The sequence below is a fragment of the Echeneis naucrates genome, chromosome 9, assembly GCF_900963305.1.
Source record: "Echeneis naucrates chromosome 9, fEcheNa1.1, whole genome shotgun sequence".
Classification (NCBI taxonomy): Eukaryota; Metazoa; Chordata; class Actinopteri; order Carangiformes; family Echeneidae; genus Echeneis; species Echeneis naucrates.
In genome coordinates, this window is record NC_042519.1 from 7,940,923 (window position 1) to 7,956,997 (window position 16,075).

Sequence of the window (16,075 nt, forward strand, 5' to 3'; positions counted from 1 at the left end):
GGCTGGCGTGTCGGTGGACCTGTAAATCACACCGTCTCTTCATGGAGGCCATTAGGGGGGGAGCTCGCAGGCACTGCAATAAACTACAGATGGTACGGACGACCTAATTCAACCTTGCCTCTATTGTGCGCCTCTGGTGGGAATGGCGGGATTATGAGCAAAATCTCAGACAACAAATACCTTTGTGGCATGCTTTAGAAAGATATAGCTCCCCCCAAATGCAATAGCTGTAATGAATACCTATAATTAGATCTGCAGCCTTGCAGGAGTCAGATATAGACTTGAGCAGAGCAGGAACACCCCTCCTGTGTTTCATCAGTTCTCCCTGATCTTATCGAGAAACCTCATGATATGTATTCATGGTGAAATTATTTGTATGTTCTTTCTCTCTTTCTTCTGATGGAGGCAAATGATGTTGCGTTTCATCATGAATTCACATACAGTTAAATGAGAGCTCACAGTGATACTGTAGTGATGATGGATCATCTCTGGGAGTGTGTGTGCTCCTATATTATTTGTGTCTCTGTTTCAGTGCAGCACTGCTGGTGACTCATGTTTGCATGCTTCCCCAGGAGGGTTTAGCTCAATAAAGGCAGTCTGCTGTTTTTGTTTTTTTCTTTTTTCTTTTCCTGAAGCTGTCATCCGTGGGTGAGGATGTTGACATTTTAGGATTCCCCCTCCCTGGTTTAATTACAGTTCATCATATTAAATCCTAATTGGACAACTGTCAGACAGCCAGGGGAGTTTCATTGCAACTAATAACAGAAGTTCTGTTGACGTGTGCGCTCACTGTGTTTGCCGCCGTGCTCCCCTCTCCCCTGTGGGAGAAGTGTCTCGGGAGATGGAAGACATTGACGCTCTGAGACTGAATCAGTGAATCACCAATCTGTGTCTCCACCTAGCGTCTCACTGTAGCTCCAGCTGGCACTGGGATGTGGAATGGCTTGACAAAAATACACACATTTAATTACATCCACTGGTCTTTCCTTCAGAGGGTTTTCATTCATCTGGATATTTGCTGGAAGGGATTGTGCAAATTCAGGACTAATTATGTTTGAACACTTTCTTCAGTTGGTGGACAACACCTTTAACTAAATAATTGCAGTTCACTGCTCATTTGACCAAGATCTTTTGATTCGGTATGGAAGAACTTCATTCGGTAACAGCCGTCACAGCACATTGGAGAGAGACACAAGTTTCTTAAAATAAATAAATTAGCTTGTTAAAATTTGTTTATATGTCCTTACTCAATGAATCAGAACCATAAGTTTCTCTTTTTTTTATTTTCATCCATCAAGTCAACACAGATAGGGTCAAATGCTGACGGGACCAGTGATTTCCCCCAAAACCCTGATAACCTACAAAACATACATGACCAAGAGAGTATCACATCTGCTGGGAGAGGGGAAACAGAATACTTCTCAACATTACAACTCAATAACCATTACCAAGAAACTTCCCCAAATGTAAATCACTTCACAGTATAGCTTGGCAAACAAAACCTACACTTGACAAGGCAATGAAGAAGAAATAATCTGGAGTTTCACAGTGTGGTCATACGGTGCTGTGTCACTGACCACCCGCTGTGGTTTAGTGAATACAGGTACAACTGTGAGAGAGTCTGGTGTCAACAATAGAGGGATCAGAGAAGAACTGGATACCTGTTAATTCATTCACAATACTAACACCAAGAACAGTGGACACATCATCAGCACACTGTGAGGATGTTCATACACATACTGAAGCATTTTTCATCAGGTCTCAAAGATCAGGGTTCCACTTCTTTAAAGAGCCTTCATGGATACAGTGTGCTATCAATATCTTACAGAATAGGCAAGCAAGTAGTTCATTTCAACAAATATCCTAAAACATACAGATCTTTCCAATACAAATAATAATGCTGCAAGCTCATGTACAGTTGAATCATTTGGATTGTTACAGGTGCAACACAAATCCTGTCAAAACTGGGTAAATGGTGGCTCCACCCTGGCTGCTGTTACCACAAAGCTAACGTGACTGCTGTGTGGAGGTGGACATCATCTGCACAGACACAGCAAAGGTCAAAGGTATAGCACCAGGTGCAGAGAGGTTGGCCGGAAAACTCCCATCTAGCTTCTTTGTGGTGTCTTGTCTGTATCCTGAACAACAGACACCAGACTGATTATTGGAAGCTTTTTGTCCGGACCACCTTTCAACGAACATGAGGAAAAAAAAACAACTACATGATAAAATTAAGTGGGAATGAAACAAAAAAAGTTTCAAGGACAAAATGTTCAGGGTGAAACTGAATGAGTGGTTCAACCCTAAAATACCCTTTTTTTATCCTTTCAGTGCAGTCAGCGCTTCCCAAAACAATTTCATAAAAACAATTAAAAAAAAAAACAAAAAAAAAAAAACAACAACAACAATGAAAGTGCAACTATATCACAAAAGGAAGACCAAACTCAAATGTTCAGCTAAATACTGCTAATTTTAACTGAAAAGTTATTCTGAGAGGCAGAAACATTGATCGACAGTCAAATCATTCATTATAGGTATTTTCCAACAAGGTAAGAGCATGCAGCCATGCTGCAGTGTAGCGGTGTTACAAAATGGAGGTTGTACTTTCAACTAAATGTGGTGGTATAGCAAGACCACCGGCACATTCTAAGTGAAAACTGCAAATGATCTGTGCAAGAGGAAAAACTTGTAAACAACTGCTGTTTCTAAAACACCCTCTCATAGAACTTTTCAGCCTTTTTTTTTTTTGCTTTTATGTCAACTAAGCAATATACTGCAAAAATTGTACACAAAAATGTAAACAAATTACTTTAATCAAAAAACAGCAAAAAAAAAAAAAAAGCTGCTTCAATTCACTTGATCCTTCCTTGATGACAGTAGGACATGGCAGGAAAGATGGAACAAGATGGGACAGCTTTGTATTTTTTTCCCATGAGGTGACATAGTGACATAGGAGTGAGAATGGATGGAGTGCTTTTTAGTGGGGTGCAGGCGGCGTCAGCAGCAACCAGATGTGATGTGACAGTGGGAAGAGTGGCATCTGGTCCTGTGTGCCCCTGCACCCTGGCTCAGTTGTGAGAGGAGATTAGCCGAGGCTGGTGATGTTGGCTTTCCCACCAGGTGGAGCCACAATGCGCTGAGTTGTGCGACGAGGGACATTGTCGTCAATTTGGGCACCTAAAAAAAAAAAAAAAAAAGAAGGAAAAGACACAATATGATATGACTTCACTGCTAACTTGTGACAGGTGTCTATTACCAGAAATTTAACACTTCCAGTGTCACTTACCGGACAGGCTGAAGCCAGACTGGTGAAGGTTGCGCACCGGCTGGTGAGTAAACTGCTGTTGCTGCTGCTGCTGCTGCTGCTGCTGCTTGGCAGGGGAAGTCTTCACTGAGGAGACTGTGGACATCACCTTGGGAGTCAAGGTCACCTCACACACGGGCCCGTCATACTGGCCCCGCGGGACGCCACGTAACTCTGTGAGCTAAGCACAGAGGCATATTCATCATCTGTGCAATCCACCGGCCTGCTGTATTGAAAGAATTTAGCTCCTCTGTAGCTGGATAAGATGCAGGCGCTCTCAGCTAGGACTCACCCGGCTGCGAGCCTTTATCCTTTTGTACACTTGGTCGGGGAAGGGTTTACGACTGATGTAGCGCCCACAGCCCTCAGTGGTGTGAAGGCTGCCCTCCTCCAACACGATCTTACCCTGGCTGATCACCACCAGGGGACCTCCACGCACCTCTGTGCCCTCAAAGATGTTGTACTCCACAGCCTGGGTAAGAAGACATTTGATTCATGTATGTAAGTGACATCACTTACTTAAAACTGTGGGTTAATTCACACGCATTTTTTAATGTGTAATTATACTTATTAAACAATCGAGCTATTGGTTTAAACAAACATTTCCTTAACATTTCTAGAAGTATGGACTTCAAACCCCATGTATGTCTCTTCTCACCAGAGGTGTTTTGGCATGTCATAACATGCAATATGCATATCTTAAGAATTATGCATAACCTGTCCCCAATTTACAATAAACAACCAAAACCAAACATAAAAACAGGTAAAGTAGCTATCTTACCAGGTTGTGGCTCTTAGCTGAGATGATCTTCGTAATGTCTGGGTCCCATAGCACAAGGTCGGCGTCAGACCCCACAGCTATGCGGCCCTTGCGGGGATAGAGGTTGAAGATCTTGGCTGCATTTGTACTGGTCACTGCCACAAACTGGTTCTCATCCATCTTCCCAGTCACCTTTAGGGACAGGACAAGGAATCACACACTAGCATCTAAATATACACAAATGTTCAGATAATTCACGATAATAAGTTGAGGAATGTGTGAAACAAACTCACCACACATTTGTCCCAGATTAGGGACATCCTCTCCTCAGTGCCATTTGTGCCCTCTGGGATAAGGCTGAAATTGTCTTTGCCTACTGCACGCTGAGAGGTCTGGAAAGTGCAGTGGGCACTACCAGTCACCTGCAAGTCCCCACTATAAAAGAAAGAAAACAGGGAAACTAAGGACATGCATCTCTTGCTACAGTCATTACATGGTCATAAGACACCGCTTTACATATAAGTCAATTGTGCTCCTGGCACAGAGCACCTACCAAGACAACAGGGAGTTGAGGTAGTCGGGGGTGGTGGGATCAGGACTGAGTGGTGGAGAAGTGACATAAGCTGCTGCCTTAGCCCAGTTCTTGCTCCAGTAATGAGTGCCGTCTGTGCCCAGACTGGCAGATATGGGTTCTCCATAAACCACAGCACCTACAGCCAAGACCAGAGAGGATGATGTCAGTGCAAAACAGAGACACTGAGTGTTTTGGCAAAGAAAAGGGTCAAAACATCTCTTGCTACCTCTTTTCCTGGCGAGAGCAATAACATCAGCAGCACTCTTGCTCATCACCTTGGTGATATAGAGAGGACAGTTCGTCTGATTGGCTATAGTGACAGAACGATTGACTGCCTCTGCCTCCACCTGCAGACGCAAGCCATATTCATCATCATTAAATTAATTAGAGTGGATTTCTGAAAGCCTCCCTCCTTTTCACCTCCAAGGCATTATTTGTTCCTCTTGTCCTCCATCTTACCTCCTCTGGGCGGCTGAGCACATGACCTTCAGGACCCGTGATCCCCAGCTCAAGAATCCGTCTTTGTTCCTAAATCATAAGCACAAAGTACATTGTAATTTAAATCAGAAAAATAAAAAGCATCTTAAAGCTCAGTCTTGACCAAATTCATAAGTGGCTCTGTTACCTCTGCAATAATATCTCCATTCTCAGCATGCACCTGAGCAATGGCTCCAAGATCCCTGATGACACTGAACACTTCATAGATCTAAAAGAAAATAACCAAATTCCATAAGCTCATATGTTCAGGCCTAGAAAACATGGCGTGATGACAGCCGACTCACTGAAGATCACCCTACTATCAACCAGAAGCAAGCAAGCGTACCTCAGAGTCAGAAAGTTGGAAAACATCCTTATAGGCCAAATAGACCAGGAAAGAGTTGACACCTGAAGATAGAAAACTTATGAGAGAAAACAGCCAAAGGCGGAATAAAGAGAGCAAAAGCAGGAGAACCCAGAGCGAAGGAGGAAGGTAAAACCAAAAAGAACAAAGATTACAAAGCAGAAATACTGAGTTACTACTACTGTATTTTTTCACTCCCTTCCCTAAGCTTTGCCAAAGAAACTTCCTCACACATTTTACTGCAGCAGTAAAAGTGGAAGGTAAGTATGCAAGTGACTTTAAAATGAAAGTTTAGACGTACCATGATCCTTCACTAGAGTCTCCATCTCTTCCTGAGTGCCTTTGTTCCAGTCAGTGATGTCCACGTGGAGAGAGTAGTCACAGCAGGACTTGCTATCAGCCCACTCCCTCCACTGTTTCAAAGCAGCTACCAGACTGACACCAGGCTCCGGCACCACATGGTCGACTACACAACACAAAAAAACATGTGGGATTAAATGTGCATATCCAAACTGCATCATTAAAATCATACACCTGACAGCATGTGCATCAGCCGTGCAATGGCTGTGCTTTCAAACTGGATGAAAACACACTGATCATGGTGGTTCCCCCAGCCAGGGCCGCCCGGGTGCCCTGGTAGAAGTCATCTGCTGCCACCATGCCTCGGTCCGGCATCTGGAATCGGGTGTGCACGTCAATACCCCCAGGCATCACCATTCTCCCATGAGCCTCTATGATTTTCACTCCCCCGGGAACGATGAGGTTGTCTCCGATTTGCCTGAAGGAGACAAATGAAGGAAATAAAACACAAAAATTTATGATAAAACTAAGAGTGAAGAGTCTACAGAAAAAAGGTAATCGGTGTCTGGGCTTTTTGGAGTGTCTGAAATTATCTTCTGTAATTTCTCAAGTTGAACTTACTTGATGACTCCATCTTCCATGTAGATGTCAGCCAAGAATGACTGGTCATCATTCACTATCTTTGCTCCTTTGATGAGGAGACGATCACTCTGAAACAGAGAGACATTGTTTCACATCAGCCGTCGAGCAGAAAGCAAAAAAGCCACCTACAGGGCACTGTAAAAGAGCAAAATATCTCATTTTTAATTGCCTGTAGCTGATAGGCTGCTCTACAACTCAAAACTAAATCTTTCCAGTTTTACAGGCAGAATAAAAAAGAGCCTTTATTTCATTCATTTTGTATGATGTCATTTAGCTCAAATGCATCCCGTTTGTTCAAAAGGGTCAAAAACAGCCACCAACTTTGAGTGATGTCAGGTCACTTGATTTATACCGGCATAATAGACTCATGATTGAAACATAGGGAGCAATTCTTGATCAAAACTTTCAAGCGAGCGCACAAAGTGTTTAGAGGCACAATTAGCTCCACCTGAATGAAATGCAAGGAGAGTGTACCGGGCTGGCCTACTTCTCCTCCAGGCTTCCCAGGGTCTCTTCAGTACACAATGACGAGCTAATGACGACAAGAAGTGGCTCACTGCAAACCACACAGCAGGAAACACTCAGAAACTATTGTCCTGGATGGCTAGACAAAGGCAGTTGGAACACGAGATATATAAGTCATGGCTGTATTATTGTGATCTGCCGGCCCATTACCCTCCTATAAGTGGGTCACATGATCCTATGTCCTCTTGGTGTCTGAGAGCTTAGGGATGAGGTTGCTGAGGTCATCGTGCACTTTTCTTTCAAAGACCTTTTCATGATCAAACAAACGTCAAGCATGTAGGATATGTATTCACCATCAAGGTCAATTTATACAGCAGAGACTTAAATGTATGTGCTCACCAGCCTCTGTATTAGTGGGTTAGGGTTACCTATTGATACGAGCCAAATTCTGACCTGGCTATCTCAGTGTCACCATAGAAATCATGACTCATCAAACCAGGTAGCATTTTTCTAGACTTTTACTGTCTACATTTGGTAATCCTGTGAAAACAGTTGCCTCAGTTTCCTTTTCTTAGTTGACAGGAGTGACATCTAGTGTGGTCTTCTGCTGCCATGGATCATTTTCTTCAAAGTTAAACATCGTGTGCATTCAGAGATGCTCTTCTACACAACTTGGTCATAACAAGTGGAAATTTAATGTACTGCTGCCTTTTAATCATCTTAAACCAATCGATTGTTTCTCCTCTGACCTCTGCCATCAATAGGGCCTTTTCATTCACCCATTTTCATGCTCAGTTTGAACTTCATCAAATCATCTGGACCATGTGTACCCGCCTAAAAATATTGAGTTGCTGCCATGTGATTGGCTGATTGAAAAGGCATGCCTAATAAAGTTGCCCATTGGTGATTTTTTACATACATAGTCCTTTGCTGCAAAAATGTGATCAACCTTTTACTTCATAAGGGACTGAGTGTAAGCCCCACAGGCTATACAAAATGCATAAAAAGTGTTTATTTAATCTAAATTCATCAATATACCAAGCTGAACAAAATAACAGAAACACTGATCAATGTTCGTAATCATAGTTAGTAGAAAATGTGACTTTTCGATAGATATCATCATTGTTTCTGCATCAAAGCAGGGCTTCAACCAGAGATGGTTTACAATACCAGTTAAAGCATCTTTTCAATGAAGAATCAATAAAATATTACTATAGTCTTATTAGCAGGCAAATAATCTTCAAGACAAATATTCCAGTCTTGGAGACAGTGGGACATATTCAGTCACTGTTATCCAGGGACAAGGTTTAATCTTGGCGTTTGCTGAGAGCTTTGCAGGGGCGAACTATCTGCTTCTTTCCAAACTAGTCAGTGGAGTCTGACTGGGTGTCTGAAGGCCTGGGGGCTTTTCTGCAGAGCCGCTGCTGTCTGTGTGTTGTGTCTGGCTTGTCGGGGCTTTATGTTTCTCACCCCAGTTTGACCGGCGAGAGACTTCACGACTACCTTGATAACTGCACTTACAGAACGGACCTACAGACAGTTAGGTGCTGCTAAATGTCCAAACTAACAGCAGTGACTGTGTCTGTGTCTCTGCACCATGACTTTAATAGCTGCATGACGAAAGCTTAGGAGGAAAATGTTTGCATGGGTGGAGTCCAAAGACGTACTTCGCTAAAGAGGTTTTACTTCTTTTAACTCCCACCACCTCCTTCCTGCAGGCCCTGGGAGCCCTGCTCTCTGCACCACCAAACACAGCACATATACACCTCATGTCCCAGCAGTTGGTCACACAATCAGAAATAAATAAAGTCAAGCTTGTCCTGGCTGCAGCCCTGCAGAGGGCTTTGTCCTGGAAAATCATCCATGTTGGAGGACAGCCTGAGCAGATGTGGAGGATGGAGGATGGAGGATGAGGAGCTGCTGCCCATTATGTTACCTACACCCAACATGCTGAGGGTGCTGTGGAGCGGGGCTAACACTGGCAGCTACTCGGGCACAGAGCTGCTTCCACCCGGCTCACGGTGCTTCTGTGAAGAAATATCGCCGCCAAAGGTGAAAACAAAGAGGACTGATCAGGAGGGAGCTGGGTTTGGTAGTCTCAGTCTGCGGGGCTGAGGCGGCTAAGTGTCGGCTAACCGCCGGTCACAGCGGCGCCTCCACCTCAGGGTCGATGTTTTGTTTTTGTTTTTTGTTTTTTTTTTAGTGATGAGACGATACTCACTGTAATTCTTGGGATGTTCTTCTTTCCTTGGTAACCGGACATTTTGAGGATGCCTCTGACACAGCTGTCCCCTGCCTCTTGGCTAACGCTAGCTAGCTGTGAGTGGATAACCTGAGCTGCCAATGAAACGATGAATGGATGCTGAGCTCGGTGGCCAGTCGACGCCCTGGGTGGCTCCTGTCGATCAACAACAACACTTTGCACACAGCAGCCTCACAAATAACGTGAAACGTGTTTCTGTGCCGTTGCCTAAGAGTCCTATATTTGGATTTACTGCTAGAAAAACGTCCCTGAAGACCAGACAGGCACCAAAGGCAGATGGGCCACGGAGAGGTACCGCGCATGCGCACTACCCCGCCCTGCACAGCCACAGCTCCATGTTTCTCAGGTTAAGCATCACTTGTGTAATTGTCTGTCAGCACTGGGCAGGTTAAAGGCCAGATAATAATACAACGTGGATAATACAGTCATTTCAACAATGACAATAGCAATAAACATTCATTGACAGTGGATCAACTCAACTTGGTTAACTTCAATATGCAGTTACCGTCCAGTTCCTGCTTCATTTCTGTCGTACCAAAGCACCTTTTACATTTTGCCCTGCCCGCGTTTGTCACCTCTACTTCTGAGATAGATCATCTTCGTTCACAATATCTGTGACTGAAAAGACTTAAAACTCCCTGAGTGGATGGACACAGGCATGTGAAAAGGTCAAGTCTCTATTCAGCACATAAGAGAAGGATGTCCAAGACAATCGACTTATATTTTTTTGCCTTTTGAAGGTGTTCCTGCCTCTTTGTAGTTGATTTTTATTTTTATTTTTATTTTTTTGTAATCAACTGAGTCTCTTTTTGGTAATTTAATTGTCACAGTCACTTCAGTGGTTCAGGTAAAACAAGCTGCTTGACAGCTTGGGGACCTGCACCTCTACCTGAAAGGCCCATTATATTATTCGCCAATGTCACACTTTAATGTCATTTCTGTAATTTATAAATATAAATGGATGGAATAAAATTCAACACTGACCCTCACTTAACTGACAAAATGTATGTCAGGGCCACAAACATGCATTACAAGTATTGGAAGAAGACAGAATAGAAATTTGCCGAAAACAGAAAAATATGAATTTCATTCCCTGACTCCCAGTATCTGTCCAGAGGGTGGACTCTGTGGCAGCTTTAAAAATCACACTTGGGGGTTGCACTGAGTACCTCTCCCTCTCTCCCTCATACATGTCCATCACAACCTTACATCACTCTCACTTTGTCTCTTCCCATAGTATCTGTTTTGTCCCTCTTGTCCTCTCTCTTGCTGTCCCCGTCCTACAGGTGCTGAATCATCTGTGCTCCATGTTCCTGCTCAGTACCTACTGAGTGTGTTACCTTTAGTCATCAGTACACACTACTGCTCACTTCTACTTTCCTTGCCACTGTCAATTGTTTGCTCTTGAAGGGATTCCATAAAGAGTTTGGTCTGGACCTGCTCTGTGTGTAAAGTGCCTTGATGTAACTTTTTGTTATGCTTTGTTATAATTTGATTTGATTCATTGGATGCAGTGGATCCTTTCAAATGTCAACAGGCTATACAATAATTACTAAATACGGATGAATTTAGAAGGCAACTCTATTGTATGATTGTAACACTGATGAAATTTCGATTATGAAAGTTCAGTTTTGTCCTATGTAACTGTAACAATACTGAAGTTCTTCTTCTATGTCAATAATTAAGAGGAGGCTGTGAAGAAAAAGCAAAGAACTACTTTGTAGCTGCTTTTCTACAGCAACAGTCTAAACAAGGTTGGATTGCTGAACCTCTATCCTACAGTTTGCTGGTTTGATCCCTTGGTAAATCCCTTGAGCAAGAACTTCAATCCCAAACTGTGCAGCTTCTCTTATGGATAGAGTTACTAGCTTAGCAGAGGTTTTATAAAGATAGGGATGCATTTAGAGGATATAAGAGTGACGGCATCACAATTGTCCAAGTAGGAGAAAGTGGGGGCCTACCTGTTATTGTATTTGAAACCTATGTAATCTTTTAAAGATATTATTATGGTCATGCTTCGTATGCATTTAAATACATTGTAAGTTGGAGTTAAATATCACAGGCCCCTCATTGACCAGCTGTAAAGAAAACCATAATGATACATGCATTTTATTCGTTATTATAGCTTGAATAATTCATTAAGGTCAATGGAGTTCTGATCACTTTGTTTATATTTATATCTCAGCCGCTGTACACAGTACAAACTTTATTCAAAAGCCAAAACGCTCTGTATTGCACACTGATCAACTGTACACAAGCCTGCTATAGTGACTTGTACAGTTTTTGAGTTAGCATGAGTTGTATTATGCATTAAAGTCTAAATGCATGTTGAGTGCTTGAAAACCACTACAGACAATACTGTACATTATGGGCAATGATTTTCTTTTCATGTAATTACGATGTCATTCACTTACAAACACTGACAGTCAGTCAGCCAGACAGCATCAAGATAGAGAATTCACATGCATTTTCTTCAGGAAATGCTTCTCATTTCTATTTCTTTCATTTTCCTGGAAGTTCTGCACAGACTTTACACTACTTATTGTTTCATACTATGTGAAATGATTGCACTGTGAAATCTTGATAGAAGTCAGATAACACTCTTAAATGAAGCCCCCGGTGATACCTTTGTCGATGGTGGTTTCTGCAACTGACGCTTCAGCAATTTAACGACAGCAAAAACACATTACTTACACTGCCACTATTAATATCAATGTATAGACAAATTATACAATGTCAGAAGGTATCAATTACGTGGGGCGGATCACAGCTTAAATTATTTCTCACATCTACATCTTTAAATATCTAAACATAAAAGAAAATCAAAAAACAGTTAAAGATTAATCACCAATGTGCAGTGGTGAAAGATACAAATTTGGCACTTTGCCATCGCTGCTATATTATGTGTTAAAGAAATGGATGTGTTAAGATATGTAGGCAAAAAGAGATACAAATAGCATATGGCCTGGTAAACTGCCATTCAGCCTAGGCTCCACCATCATAATATACTCAAAATAAAGCCCACTGTAAAATTTCGGGGCAACACACTACATCCATGATTAAGCTTTTTCAACCTTAAAAAAAAAAAACAACAACAAAGAAACACAAAAAAACAACATCATAAAACAAAGCTTTCAAATTAAACCTAGAGGAATCATAACTTCTACTCTGCAAAATGTGTGGAATTTTAATTCTAATCCCACATGTGCAGCATCATTATATTGCCCCCGCCCCTGCCCCCGCCCCCTCCACCCCAACCCACGTGAACTGCACCTTGAATGTGAAAGTTAAGGCTATAAAAGTCCCATCTGTTCCCAGAGCCGATTCAGTTAGTTCATGTAGAATATATGATGCATGTTTTTGGTTCATACACTCCTGAGAGATGTATCTTGGGAGAAGACCAAATTTCTCATGACATTACATCAAAACATGAGGAGAAATTATAGAAAAATCCTGAAGCCGTCCAACATCAAAACCTTCTCACATATTTTAGAGTTGGATGACTAATATAGTAGAGCTCTAACAGTGGCTGTTATCTACTTGATTCAACTTGGTGACAACTGCTAGGTACAATGTTGCCCTGTGTGACAATGTGATGGAGTGTAACTACATTACACAATGTGCATACATCTATAACTAACTATCTACAACGGGCCAATTTGGGTGCAGACTGAAAGGGAAATGTGTGTGCATGATCGATGCAGAGACACATCTTGGCTACAGGAGGATGGTTGAGAAACTTGGAGACCAGAGAACATCCAGGCTCTGCTTCACTCTCTCATCAGTAAGAGCTTGTGGAGGCCGTGGCAATTCTCTTCCCAATGTAGACCCTAGAAAAAGACATCCAGAAAATGCATTAGGTGAAAATCAGGTGAACAGGATAAGTGAATGTATAAAAATGTATTGGATAAAATGATGTAGCAGTGAAATGAAGCCATTCATCTAAATTGATGGATTAATTCCCATTGAGGTACATTAAGGTTAATAGACATGTAGGCATTACTATGAATGAAATGAGCTTTCTATCTCAATGAATAGCTGCCAGGTGACAATAGCTTCTCGCTCAATTGTCAGTTTCTATTCTACTGGGAGTGATTTGGTCTGATGCATTCCACAGAATATCTGCTCTTCACCCATTTCACTGTTTAATAAATGAGGCCCAGTTCTGCGCAGACAGGAATCGCATACATGAAATGGGAAACATCAATGTAACCTGAGAAAAATGACATTTTTTCTTTGGTTACATCACAACAGAACTCCAGGGGTTCAGACTAACCCAAGGCCTAGAGCCAGGATGTGTGAGATGAGTAAGGAAGGAATGAAGACTTTGAGGAATTCAGCAGAGAAGACACCGCCTTTCTTCATGACTCCACTCTTCCTCATACTGAGAGAAACTGAACGTCGGGGGTGCCGGAAGTGGAACTCCCTGAGAATAATAATCAGTCAAATTGATTATTGAAAACGCATTTCACTAAAACCACTGAAGACAATAGCCTGAATAATTGTTAGTGAGGTGAGAATCTGCTTACTTAGGTGGAATATTTTCTGGTCTGCTGGACCAGTCACTGACCCAGTCCACCTCTTTGTTCATGAGGATGTCATCATCTCTGTCCTTCTCAGCACCCTCTTCCTCTGACTGCAAATTATGGAGATAAAGTGATTCGTTTTTATCCTGAAATTAACAACACACAAAAAGGTTTTAATCTTGAGAATTGATTATACTGTCTTACCTGACTATCTCTTGGGCTGGGCATCTCTACATCAAATGTTATCTGGCCCTCATCCTGATCTGGACTTGGAGGCCTGTGGGGACTGAGTTAACACACAAAAATTAGGACTAAAACAATAAAGAAAGACAGATCCAACTAACCTCTGCGCAAACACAGGTGTGAGAGCTTTAACACTCCTACCTGTCACAGGAGGAGCTACTTGGACTGGATTCATGCTGGGCATCCAACAGGATCTTTTCCATATCTCCATTGTGGATAGAGGAGGATGATGGCACATGCTCCAATCCTCCAATAAGGGTTTCATCATTCTCCGGCACCATCTCCAATGTCTGCAGAGTTTGACTAACGGCAGCATTTGCATTTATTTGGTCAGCAGCGGGTGTCAATAGCAGGTTGGGCTGCACGCTCTGGGTCCCCGAGTTCCCATTTAGCTCCAGCTCTACCCAAGAGCCTTCACAACACAAAGGTCAAGGAGGGAAGGAGAAGGAGAGGAAATTATACTTGGTGTGACAAAGGGCAAACCTAACAGCAGCCAGGTTGCATCCCCCACACTAACAGCCCTTTCAGTGGTAAACAGCTGACCTACATTTCCTGCACCATTGATACACTGCATTCAAACGGCTGGCTGTGCACAACATCTATCATGACATGCATTTCTTTGTGCCACTGCCCCACAAACTGCTTGCATGTTTGTTTGTTTTTCCCCTCAAACAGGAGGGAGTTATGTAATCTCTCACAGCCACCGGGCTTGGATGAGCACCAAATGAAAACCCTCCAAAATGAGACGCCCTTTTTCACCGTTCAGGGCTAGCTGGATTTAAAATGTGATATTCATTTCGTTCATCGACGCATTTATTCATGAAAGTGATCGCACATTTCTGGGCCAGTCTGCCATCAGTACTGCTCTCATGTGAGGTCTTGCATAACTGAGGGGAACAGTGTGAGACACTATGCCCAGCCATGTCGCTGTTCCAGCTGAGATGTTGACACACATAAGGCATGGAGGCTTTTATTCCTAATGAGGGACAAGTCCTGGCATGTTTCAGTTTAGGGGTTGTTTACTGTGCAGCCACTTTGGACTAAGCCCACTATTGTCTTCCTTTAAACTGGAAATTATTTTGAAAGACGGCGGCCCCATAATTAAAAACACAACTTAGTTACACGATTAATTAAGGCGATAACACATATCATCTGAAAATTTAAGTAACACTCGCAAATATAAGCAATATTTATTTCGTCTTTTGTTCCAAACTTGTTTTTATTTTGGCTAGAGCCCGCCCAACGATGTTTAGAAGAAACGATTGGCTGCCAGGCCGTCAATCAAACATTTCTCGCGATGTGATAGGCTGACTCAAAGTGACGCCAAACGGCGTCAGCCTCCGCCCCTCCCAGAAGAAGAGGAAATGCCATACCCAATGTAACTTTTACAAAAAGCTCTCCATTACGCCAATATTGACATAAATGCCGATTTATTGAGATTATCCGTCGTAGCCGTTGAAAGGCGGAGCACGGACCGAGTGGCGGCAGTACTCACCGTGAAGCCCGGGCTCTTCGTTATTGTTTTGCTGAGCAGCAGCGGTGGACATGTTGACTCTCCAGCTTCAGCATTCATCAACATGACACGCAGACTAACCGACCAATGCGCATGCGCCAAAGCTGTCCTGCCTACAAGCAGGAGGCTCGGACCGTCTGTGGTCCAGCGAGGGCCCTCTCTCCCTTTGATGGTGCTATTTTTATTTTGAGATCAAAGGTTAGCCAATTGTGACAAAATGCACGTGAAAAAGTGAAAAGAGCGATGAATGTCCCGGGACACTGGCGCTGGGGAGAGGAGGGGAGTGGGATGGAGTCTGTATCTGAGCTACCTCAGCGATGGAGGGCTTGAGGACCAGTGATCGTGGTGAAGCTGGCCCTGGTCCCCTCCTGTCACTTCACATACAGCTCCAGGGCCACACAACATAAACACAGTCAGTGTCTGCTGTAGGTCAGTGGAACCCTTATATCCATCACCCACCTCCAGGTCCATAAAACAGTCCTTGGGGGGTTATAAATAGCTTGTTCATGGCAGATAAACATCAATGTATTTCCATCCCACAGGGAGTGGGATTTTAGGGAGAGGGTTGCACCTCTCTTTCTGTCTCCTACCTGTTGACTCCAATAGGGTTGAGGTGATGGAAGCAGGTGCAGTCATTGGACTAT

At 43.0% G+C, this 16,075-nt stretch overlaps 2 protein-coding genes across 3 annotated transcripts; both read right to left on the reverse strand.

The window, feature by feature from the left end:
• Positions 1-2,882: 2,882 nt before the first annotated feature.
• dpysl2a (dihydropyrimidinase like 2a) lies at positions 2,883-9,407 on the reverse strand. 2 transcript variants are annotated; one of them, XM_029510204.1, is made up of 15 exons: positions 9,108-9,407; positions 6,401-6,489; positions 6,073-6,257; positions 5,781-5,945; positions 5,462-5,523; positions 5,264-5,344; positions 5,098-5,166; positions 4,865-4,985; positions 4,618-4,774; positions 4,358-4,499; positions 4,086-4,256; positions 3,597-3,776; positions 3,378-3,485; positions 3,287-3,338; positions 2,883-3,177 (listed from the first exon to the last, which is right to left on the reverse strand). In XM_029510204.1, exons 1-15 carry the CDS (start codon positions 9,147-9,149, stop codon positions 3,086-3,088), a joined length of 1,716 nt encoding a protein of 571 aa, XP_029366064.1. In that variant the 5' UTR covers positions 9,150-9,407; the 3' UTR covers positions 2,883-3,085. The 2 variants fall into 2 exon arrangements, with proteins under 2 accessions (XP_029366064.1, XP_029366063.1); XM_029510203.1 differs by having other exon boundaries at positions 3,287-3,485.
• Positions 9,408-12,407: 3,000 nt separating this feature from the next.
• bnip3la (BCL2 interacting protein 3 like a) lies at positions 12,408-15,496 on the reverse strand. The gene is made up of 6 exons (XM_029510205.1): positions 15,414-15,496; positions 14,060-14,330; positions 13,880-13,961; positions 13,679-13,785; positions 13,426-13,575; positions 12,408-12,979 (listed from the first exon to the last, which is right to left on the reverse strand). Exons 1-6 carry the CDS (start codon positions 15,463-15,465, stop codon positions 12,931-12,933), a joined length of 711 nt encoding a protein of 236 aa, XP_029366065.1. The 5' UTR covers positions 15,466-15,496; the 3' UTR covers positions 12,408-12,930.
• Positions 15,497-16,075: the final 579 nt, after the last annotated feature.

Excerpts from the sequence above, each read along its gene's own strand:
- dpysl2a (XM_029510203.1), bottom strand. The coding sequence starts at position 9,149 with ATGTCCGGTTACCAAGGAAAGAAGAACATCCCAAGAATTACA. Across the intron at positions 4,500-4,617 it reads CTCAACTCCCTGTTGTCTTG|TGGGGACTTGCAGGTGACTG; the intron begins GTAGGTGCTCTG and ends TTTCTTTTATAG. Across the intron at positions 3,777-4,085 it reads CAGCTAAGAGCCACAACCTG|GCTGTGGAGTACAACATCTT; the intron begins GTAAGATAGCTA and ends CTTCTTACCCAG.
- bnip3la (XM_029510205.1), bottom strand. The coding sequence starts at position 15,465 with ATGTCCACCGCTGCTGCTCAGCAAAACAATAACGAAGAGCCCGGGCTT. Across the intron at positions 14,331-15,413 it reads CGAAGAGCCCGGGCTTCACG|GCTCTTGGGTAGAGCTGGAG; the intron begins GTGAGTACTGCC and ends TGTGTTGTGAAG. Across the intron at positions 13,576-13,678 it reads CCAGAAAATATTCCACCTAA|GGAGTTCCACTTCCGGCACC; the intron begins GTAAGCAGATTC and ends TATTATTCTCAG.